Source organism: Ceratosolen solmsi, unplaced genomic scaffold (genome assembly GCF_000503995.2).
Source record: "Ceratosolen solmsi marchali unplaced genomic scaffold, CerSol_1.0 scaffold41, whole genome shotgun sequence".
Taxonomy (NCBI): domain Eukaryota; kingdom Metazoa; phylum Arthropoda; class Insecta; order Hymenoptera; family Agaonidae; genus Ceratosolen; species Ceratosolen solmsi.
The window spans coordinates 1,238,215-1,249,501 of NW_011948424.1; the positions used below are offsets into that span (position 1 = coordinate 1,238,215).

Below are 11,287 nucleotides of genomic sequence, written 5' to 3' on the forward strand. Positions count from 1 at the left end.
TTACAAGCGTGGAAAGTATATAATAATTTTTGTACCACTAAAATTATACTATTTAGACAATTGTGGCAAATTGTAGTAAAAATAAATTTTTCACTTGGATTATTTTATGCATATTTGTATTTAGAAATTTAAATATATGAATAATGTATTAGAAATAAAGTGTATTTACTATTTGCTACCAATATCATTATTATTGGCACTATTCAGTTTATGATTTTCTAAATAATTATATCACAGAGGCAGCAAGTGTTACCGTCGTGCCATTAGCAATAATTTATCCCACATTTTTCAATAAATTTATTTGTATTCCATTAGTGATAGGACTATGGGTAAACCGATTCATAATTAATTAAGTATTAAATTATTTTGTTATCTGAGGACTACACGGTTGCTATTAGGATAGTGCAACGATAAAAAAGAAAGTGAATTTATGCAATGAAAATAAATGCATGCAAATGACAAATTTTTTCGCGATTTATCCGCCAAAATTATTGTGACGGCGAAAAATAAAGACCAAAAACAAAACAAAACAAAAAAACAAAAATTAATAAAGTAAGAAATACGATGGCTGTATTTTTTTTTTTTTTTTTTTTTTTTTTTTTTTTTTTTTATATAAATTTATAAAATCTCATACGCATAAGCAGTAAAAGTAAATGCACTATTTTCAATTTTCAAAATCATACGGAATTATAATGCGCCAACTAAATATTGAAATAATGAAGTCAATAATAGTTTATACATAAATATTCATTCGCGAATTTCACTTGACATGTAGGTAAATTGAGGTGAGAGATGGATCATACAATCATACAATTTTCTAATCAAGACTTTGAATCGAAATCGGGTAGCTTCCAAGTACGCTGAAATTCTGATTTTCCGTGTCTGAAAAGCTTCTTATTTATGCTGTTCTTCTGTTAAAACACAGCGATAAATTATTACTCTACTTAACTTTTATTATCTTTATATTTTATAACCGATGAAACATCACCTACGTGCCATTTATTTATAGTGTAATTAGCCGTGCTTACAAAACTTTGACTATTAATTGATATTCCAATGAATTTACTCCACTAGCTGGATAAAAGATTGTAAAAAACGAAATTTTTCCGCTGAAACACAAAGGATGCGCGCAGTTGCGCTATGCACGCATGAAATAATGCGCAAAACGCGAGTCCCGCATAGGAACGTATTTTTTTTTCTTTTTTTTTTATAGAAATTTAAATTTCGATAAGACCACTTAAAATTTCAGCCTCGTGAAGACAATGGAAATATCTATACACTGTCGTAATGACAACTAAGATTTATGTTTGCAAAATAAGGACAATTACGTATAATGTCGGTATATTTAACACGTCGAATGCAAGGATTTACTATCAACTTAAATTATACCTCCTCTTTTCCATTTTTTTTTTTTTTTTTTTTTTTTTTTTTTTATTTATATCAAACTCCACCACTAAAGTGATTAAGAAATTTAGCGCTAAATGCAAGATGCTAGGGTACTAGGGCGACCGATTACTAAACAAGAACCTCCGAGACTTCGATAAATTTCTTTCGCAACGCCGTCGCAATTCGAGCGATGGCCGCATTAAAGATAATTGTGAGATAATAATTCCCGATCGAAATTCAATCCAGCGTTCGCGCACTTTTGTAAGAAAATTCGCTCTCTCTCTCTCTCTCTCTCTCTCTCTCTCTGTCTCTGTCCTTAGAAAATTCCTTAAAAGCGGTGCTGCGTATCATCGCCGAAACTCGACTTACCTGGCCATACTAAATGTCCCGTAGAAGAAGCTCTGCTCGTCGCCCACCTGTCGTCAATCGGCAAGTTCCTCTTGTCTCTCTCTCTCTCTCTCTCTCTCTCTCTCTCTCTCTCCCCTCTGCTCCTCCTCCTCCCTCCTCCTCCCTCCTCCTCTTCCTTCTCTTCTTCCTCCTCCTCCCCCTCCTCCTCCTCCGCCGCTTCTTCCGCTACCGAATTTTTTACCGGCTGTCCGGCCGTAATCATCAACGTGAGCTTGAGACGTGCGCGCAGAAAACCCGATAACGAAACGTCCGTAACTCGTCGTCCTCTTCGCTCACTCTCTTCGGCCCCAAGTCGAGACCAAACGAAAGCTCGACTCGAGAGCAGACTTGACTGACGCTGGCTCGTCACCGGGCGTCGAGCACTCTTTAATCATGCATCGATCCCATTGATCGTCGATTCGCCTCTCCTAGCACACCGCCCTTTCCCTTGGACGAGTTGACGAACGCGGAACCAGAAGCGTTAAACCCGGAGAGTCCTGGCCGTGTGTCCGCGTGCGGCGCTTGCCGCGGCTCGAGTGAAGGTACAATGGAATCGCGGCCTCGGGTCTATGCCAGTAGTTGCGGCAGGTATACGCCGTCGTCCGCGTCTATCCCCTACCCGGAGCTCGCGGGCGCGCGCCAACTCGCCCCACCACCTCGGCCTCCTCGGGCTACGCTTTCCCGCCGGCGCGTCCGCGGCAACTCTCCGCGCGAAATATACAAACGGATTGATTCGCTTGACCCCGTCATTGATCACTCCCCCCCCTCCATCCCCCCCCCCTCCCACATCCACCCTCAACACAACCATCCACCACACCCCCTCGACACCCGGGCGCTAAACGATTTTTACTCTCCGGGGGATAACGGAAGCGATGCTCGAACGCGCTCAACTTGGATCGCGAGAGACTCAGGCGGACAGATTTTCACAGTTGGTGCCAAAAGTCCAAAACACCTCGCGCTCGGGTGTCCAAACAGCCAAACGGAGAAGCTGCTAGATAGAAAAAGACCACGATTTACTTGTGGCCGAATTTACATGCTTCCTTGCTGCATTCAAGGACGTTTGAACAATGCGATTCTACCGTGAAGATAACATTATTAAGTGTAATTGTCCTGTCTGGATTGACCATCCGACTGCGTTTATTAAGACTCGTTTGTGATAAAGATTGGGCGCAACGATGTCTTCTTAAAATCTTTTCTTCTCGCAAATTTCAATGCTCCGCAATCCCCTTGCTAAAATCCAACAAGACCATACTTATACATGAATTGTAATACCACGAATACATAATGCGAATGAGGAATGAATTTTTGCACAGAATCGAACGAGTCCTTGCCATGGACTATATTTATATTCTTGATTAATAGCAACGATAGTAAAATAGCATTTTGTAAAATTAAATAAAAACGCTCGACCTTAAAATGTGGGAAACAAGATGTATAGATATTTTGTTTAAACTGTTTTCGTTTCGACGATAAGAGCATGTGGCGTGTTTATAATCATATCGCAACGAAAATAATGTACGATCGATTAATCTTTTTATCCATGAAATTAATTTTTAACGCATCTATTCCACATACATCTTCTATCTTAAAAATACATAAGAAGAATGACGATTACGTTGATAACAACACCGACGACGACAATGACAGCAACAACGACGAGCCCAACAATAACAATGACGTCTACGGTAATTGTACTAAATAATGATTTTTTCACTTGAGTACATTCACATTACATTCTCTGTCGATGTACTACGAATATTGATTCTTTCGATATGATAAGCTTTTTTTTTTTTTTTTCTTTTTTTTTTTCAAAGAAATTACACGAAATATCGACAAAATATTCATATACATAATAATTGTAATCCGATTCAATTATTATTATTTCTATGGTATGAATAACTAACATGAAGATTTCAAGACTTTTCTATCAAGAATTTACTACTATATTCTTCACAGCTGTTATTTTCAATACGGACAAATATAGATAATTCGTCAAATAATTAACTTTTAAGTTAAAGGAATGTGTAGTGTCATTGTATCATAATTATATAAATGGGTATAAATTTCATGTCTTTGAACAATTTAGTTACAAATATAGACAAGACTAAACTTAAATTCACACACTAATATTCGAGCTTGGAACCGAGGATTGGAATATCAAAAAAAAAAAAAAAAAAAAAAACTTGAAAAAAATACTATTCTATACTCATGTAAATAGCATTTAATTATAAACCATTGACGTTGAAGTTTATATTCACAAATGATGTATATAAATAGCACAAAGTTTCAGCTAACACAGACATTATTCCATTATTTAAATTATCTAATAGTTTAATTAATAATAAATTATATATACGTCATGTTATATATATTTGATCAAGTAAATATTAATAATAATCGTTTAAAGACTGATTTATGTGAATATAATTGAATCGTGGAAGTTTCATTGCATAGCTTTAAGAATCAATTTATAATTTCCATTCTCTGTGAGCAAATCTACAATATTTTTCTGCAAAATTTATGGAAATTAATTCGATAATATTTATTGCCATTTTACATTTGACTATACAGTATAAACTACTTAGAATTATAATTAATAATATTTATTGAGAAACTTGCATGAATAAGTATAAAATTGTAAATTAAGTGTAATTTTCTGCAATCAACTAGAATAGTTTATTAAGTAATGGAAAGTCTTTTTACTAAAGAAATAAAAGCGTTAATTATTAAGATGTCACGCATAATTATTTTCCGTAGATTTTATAGAACGATTATATATATTTTTAATGAGGATATTTAAAAATTTGCCATAACAATTAGAGATAAATTAGATAAATCACAATAAGATGTAAACTTTGCGTGTATAATACACAAGTAAAGAGTAAATTTTCATTTTATATCCGATACTAATTAAAAAATAATTTATTATTATAAAATTGCAAATTTTCAGGCACAAAGCGCAAAAAATTTTAGGACAAGTGAATTTTAATGAATTTTAGAAGAATAGGAAAAATCGTTTTAAGATATTTCATGTATTTAATGAAACAAGTTTCTTCTTACTAAGAGTCTTACTAATCTTTTCACACGAACGAGAATAAAATGCAAAAATTTAAGTACGAAGAATGTACATATCAAATGATTATTTTTGTAAAATAATTATTTATATATATCACTAAAGAATATCGCCCATGAAATTTATTGCTGATGTTCTTTTAGTTGTTAATTTGTCATTTTAATGTGAAACGTTGATATTAATGATAATTCTCTTGTACTGTAAATATTGCGTCTACATTGGAATCGAATTCAATATCAATGAAATAAAAGCAATAAATAATTTTCATAATGATAATTATAGATATTGTAATAGGATTAAATTTCAAATTCCATAATTTTAATTATAGCTTATTGGAAAAGCATGAAAACTTCCGTATTCTTAAGACTTAAGACTTGGTATTGAATTTTGTAAGCTTATTTACCAATATGTTATCAGATCGTAATATATACGATTAAAGGCGTAATTTCCATCGAATTAATTTAGATTGTTTGCTAAAATTATTGATATCATATGTAATAAGAGGTAAGTAGAATATATTTTAAAATTTATGTCGCAGGCAATAGTGTATCAATCATACTTAAACGCATAAATATTATGAAATCCATCTTCCGAAAGATTTCAATTATGCGTCTGTCGATTTTGTTCACAATTACATGCTACCTGTAAATACATCTTTTTCAACGTGTGTTATTAGTATTGGAATAACAAATAGTAATCGATATATTAAAAGGATCGTGACACTAGCATCCTTCTCAATATAAATTCTAACTGCGGCTTAGTACTCTAATATACATTCATCTTATTTCACAAAAAATATATATATATATATATATATATATATATATATATATATATTGCGCGAGGAGGTGCGGAAACTTGGCTGCAAAAGTACAAATTGAAAATTCTCTCAACGGACAGGGGAATGGAGCTTACACCATTATCAAGTAACACTTAATCCCGACAGATAATTAGCTTGTACGTGGCTCAAGTTCGTAGATTTCGTGGTTTTTAAAAGCAATACTGCAAATCTAATGATAGACATTGGAGTGTTGGTGATACGAGAGTCGTCAGGCCTCTGGACTACTTTCGAATAGAAAAGGCAGCATTGCGCGGTATTAGCTCTCGTCTTTTTAGTGGATGAGCTTTGTTGAGCGAATCTATTCCTGGAAGAAGAAGAAGAAGAAGAAGAAGAAGAAGAAGAAGAAGAAGAAGAAGAAGAAGAAGACTGCACATTGGCACGCGATTGACTGATTTCCGTTGGCTTTGGTAAATCGAACATGCGTAAAGTATTTGCCTTGTCGACGACCAATGCTCCTCGGTCATAAATGGCTTTATTGGAATTCTACATTATAACTCATCATGCATTCATTTATTTCGTCGAATCTATATTTCGCTTGCATTTTGTGTAAATGTGACGTGTGATATCGTATTATCTTATATTTATAAATAATCAATTTCTTATTGTTGCTAATTTGTTGAGTGACATCGTCGACTTTTACGGCAACAAGCATACATACACTTACTTATGATATACTGCAGCTTAAGAAAATTATGCATGCAATACAGATGTCTTTTTATTGATTTTTCGAAATTCAAATTTCATTGATATAAAATCATGCCTCCTGTCATGGCCAGCCTAATCCATTGAAAGGACATAAATCTATTCGACTTTAACGATACTTTTTACAATATACTTTTCAAGGCTAACGGTATCAGCCGAGAGCTCTCTTCTCAATTTTATATTTGTTTTTAATTATCCTCAAAGTACTTAACATTGAATTTTAATTTATACCCGATAAATTATAACGATTAATTACTCTATCATAATTAGATTAATTTTTAATGTAAAGCAGATGAATCGAGTTGGGATTAATTTGCAAAGCAAATTTAACTGCTTTTTACGCGTGCTTAAAAGTTATAATAAGTATAGCTTGGCGACTTTTTATATTTCTTATCTATTGAATCTATGATTAGAGAGTGCGTATCGTACGTCTGGAAAGTATGCGTGATGCATTGATTGCTAATAAGTATTATCAACGGCTAATTTCATCAAGAATTCTCTGACAAGCTTTAACGGTGTCGGTGGTACGTTAGTATGGCTCTTAACAGTAACAATTATCAAATAATGAGAGGCCACGACCGAATTGACCACGGTCAATGTGAAACATCCCCCTCGCGATTAACCGATTCCCGCTACCGGATCTCGGCATATCATTTGTTAATTGTTAATCGCACCACTATGTATGTAAAACCTACTAAATCATCGATATATTATGAAAACGCACTACGCCCACAGACCTTCCCTATCCCACTAAGCTCACTATAATTTTCCAGCCCGGAAATGAATTTTACCTCCGCTATTCCATCATACGCCCTATTTTCTACGAGCCTTCTTAGATAACAAAAATTCCTAATCTCGCATTCAAGAATGCAATTAAATGCCTTTGTTCGATTGGCCATCGGTACGTAGCTCAATATAACATCTATTAAATGCGTTAGCGCACTAGTATTTGAGCTTAAGAGAGCATTGTTTACGATGTAGGGCGTATAAATTTCCATTACGGGACAAACAATCTTGCATCCCATGGCGTCTGCCGGCCAGTCAGCCCCCCCCCCCTCCCCCAACCCCACCTATCCAGTCCAGAACGGTACTATCGCGAAATCCATCGTCATCAAAATAAGTATAAAAAAAGGCAGAAGAAGAAGAAGAAGAAGAAGAAGAAGAAGAAGAAAAAGTGAAAGAGAGAGAGATGTTGGTTACGTAGTAACAACGTGAAAGTCGCTCATTCCCGTTGTCGAGCCATTATTGCCGAATCCCCGAGCGTCCTGATGTTGAAGAAAATAAAAGGAAAAAACGGTTGTCAACGCGCGTACCCATCCACAAGGAACGAAAGCAAAACGAAACGAAGGCAAAATTTCGAGAGACACTTGAATCGGGTCTTAATCTGCTTTTCTCGCTGAACCAACAGCGGCAACGCGGTCTTGTCGCGCAATCCGACTATGCGACTTCCTCCATCTCCATCGTTTCCCCCCTCCCCCTCCTCCCCTCCATCATCCTCTTTCTTCTTAGGTAAATTTTACATAGATTTCTGGCATCGTTTTCTTTTATTCGTTTAGCCTTGTGATACATTGGAGGAGAAACTAAAAAGAGCGTTGCGATAAGTTGATGCATGCGCGATCGAGTCGGATGAAAGGACTATAAATACGTCTCCTTGACTAGCAAGAAACACCGAGACCGGGAAAATACATTTGATAAGCTTTAGGATATTCATAGAGTACAGTTATATAGTATTTTTCGCTTTACATCGTCGGAGTAAGAACTTGATATAGCATTACATTCATATTAGTACGTAGTCAGTCGAACACTTATCGATGTTGTATCTTTTAATATTGCATTTCGAAAATTTTGAAAATACTCGTTCAAGCAACATTTTCATAATATCGACGGCTTTACAAGTTCAATTTTATTATATTAGTTACGTCCGTTGAAAATCTTTCAAATATATGCTAATAAAATAATGGAACATTTGATATTATTCTCAGCAAAGTCGACTGCAAAGCTTATAATTTCCTCGTATTAATTTAGACTGTGAAAGCAATATAATTTTACTAAGTACAGTGTTTGTCATTAATCGATATAATTGACGATGATTTAGAGAAAAATGAATGCAGTGCTTATTTTTGTCATTACAATAAAAAATTATTTTAAACTCCTTGATACTTTTAAATTCTGGGTCAATGCAAAAAATAATCTTGCATTTACGTATAAAATTATTTATGAAACAATGTCTTATGGTAAGAGTGGTATAAAATTCATAAATTTATTTATTTTTCGATAAGGCTGTTTCATATTTTAAATTTGCAAAAAATTATTTTTACATCGACGAATCTATATATATTATATTATAAAAGACCTTCTCCATTTTCCAATTCTCAAATTCAAAATACTTTTCTTCAACGTTATTTCGTGATTTATTGGATTTATGTAATTTTCGATAGTTATTATAATTTCATCAACGCACAGGCATCCGCGCGCAAATCCAAATGTTAAAAAGAAATTTTCTTTCAATTGAATAATATTTATTTATAGGTATCACTTTTAAATATTACTCATGAACAAACATAAATATCGGTTTCTTAATTTTCTCAATAGCCACGTTATTTATGGCAAAAATGCACTGTCATGACTATTTTACCATAATCTGTTTTAAAAAAAAAAACAAAAATATATTTTTTATCGACAAAAATCTTAATATATTCTCAATTCTGAAGAAAATATATATATTTTAAAAAAATATAATCGTTGAAATAGCTCAAACTGAAATTAATGAGACAAGACTAATTAAATGAAATTATTTTCTATTATTGTGTCATTTCAATTTATCAGCTTTTACTTTAAATGGTTTTCTTTTCTTGATTTATCGAAAACTGAATGTTAAAGATTAATTTTTTGGAGAAATTTTTATTCTAATAATTTCTAATTCCAAAAGAAATATTCCTGAATCATCTGCAAATAAATTAAATAAATTTTTCGTAAAAGCTTTACTATAAAATATGACAAAATTTTTATATACCAGCATATACTAATTGACTTTTATCAATAAGAATGTTAGGTAATTAAGTCTTGTGATATAGAAAAAATTATTGATAGTTAATATAATATTTTATATTTAAATATAATATGCAATAGATATAATATTTATTAACTATCCTGGTATGTACTTTGCAATTAATAAAAAATGCAGCTTAATATATATATATATATATATATATATATATATATATATATATATATGTATTCTCGTGAGATACGTCTAATTTATTAATTGACATTTTTATAATATTCTTATTGTGTTCAACAAGCAAATCAAAACATTTCAAAATTGTATGCATAAGTATGAAAAAAAAAAAAAATTAACAGAATTCAAAGTAATGAAAGAAGAAATGTGAAATAAATGATAAGTGGCAGGTTATCATCAGATATTAAATATGACAAGCTAAAATGTACTACTAATAATGAAAAATAAAAATAATGGCATAAAAGATGAGATAGAGAGCAGATTAGACTCAAGTAATGCATACCTGCACTCCATTAATAAAATATTAAAATACGTTTGAATTTCGGATTATTAAAAAATTTCAATTTGGAAAAGAATGATTACTGTCAGTGGCTACTTATTATTCATAAAAAATTAATATGAATATCTTATGAGATTTTATAAAAATCTAAATAAGTGTGTTTAAATAAGTATTTGAAATTCGATCATAATTTTAAAAATATTTCGTGCGGAACAAGACAATAAAAAGAAAAGAAAAGAATTAAGAAACTAACGTCACTATGAGGTGGAGGGATTCTAATTTTAATCCAATATTGTTAAGGTAATTGACTAACGCAAATGAAGATTATCCTGGTATATAACTAAAATGGAAATTAAAAGAGCAGAATTAAGGATTTTTAGCGAGAAAAGGAGAAAATAAAATACCTTTTAGGAGATTAAGACAAAAATGGAGAGATATTATGAAATTGGATTCCAAAGAAATACGATTTGACCAAATGCTTTAAATACACGTGGTACAAAATAATGAAATAATGACGAAACGATTATATTATTCCAGTTTCATAGTCGATTTTTAATAATAATCTTCATTAATAGATATTTCAATTACTAATCAAGTTGTTAAGAACAAGCTGATTAGTTGTTATTTAAATACATATTGGATAGGAACGGCAATTTATGTGAAAAATCTTCTTTTCCAAACAAATTTTACATTTACGGTCAATAAAAAGAAATAAATTTAGCGCGTCCTATGCTGTTGTTATCCAATAAATTTCAATAAATCTGACGATACTACAAAGGTGACGAAAAGCACGGGATTTACAGGAGAGGATCGCATACCTCTCCCCCATGCCTTATTTTTTGTTCTCCTCTTCCTTTGCCCCCACCACTTTTTTCTTTCTCCTTCGCTTCCTTATCAACCGAATTAATTGCTTCCTTATTAATAACGAGCGAGTAGCGGCGGTGCGTGGGTGTGCGCCCGGTGAAAAACGATTGATGCGCGACTCGCGCGCGCGTGATTACGAAACTACTTTTTATTTAAACATCGTGTGTACGTGTAACCGGGAAGACATGTGTGTCGACTCAATGCTAGCATGAGATACATATAAATCGGGAGCGTGGATGGGCGGCGACTCGTGAAAAGTGGAAAGGCCTTGGCACGGAGATGTTGCGTTGAGAAAAGTTTCGAGCCGAAACTGCGAAAACGCGAGTGTGCGTGCTTATCGGTGTGGGAAAAATGAAGTTTTCCGCTGCTTTATGTAACGCTCGTAGACATTCATTTCGTGCGGTTGAATAGGATAGAATAGCTTAGCGGTAAATATCCAAACAAGAGTTTGCGAGTTGCATTTCAATTGCTTCGATCATTCTACCAAATAATACAATCGGATGTTCGGGTGAGTGG

The 11,287-nt window shown here is 33.2% G+C and overlaps 1 protein-coding gene across 1 annotated transcript in view; it reads right to left on the reverse strand.

The window, feature by feature from the left end:
- The window catches only part of LOC105362485 (uncharacterized), a 36,930-nt gene extending 35,049 nt beyond the window's left edge, over positions 1–1,881 (reverse strand). The window contains exon 1 of the mRNA XM_011499943.1: positions 1,756–1,881. Coding sequence (XP_011498245.1) covers positions 1,756–1,763 — 8 coding nt within the window. The 5' untranslated portion in view covers positions 1,764–1,881. The remainder of the gene's footprint in view (positions 1–1,755) is intronic.
- Between the last annotated feature and the right edge of the window lie 9,406 nt (positions 1,882–11,287).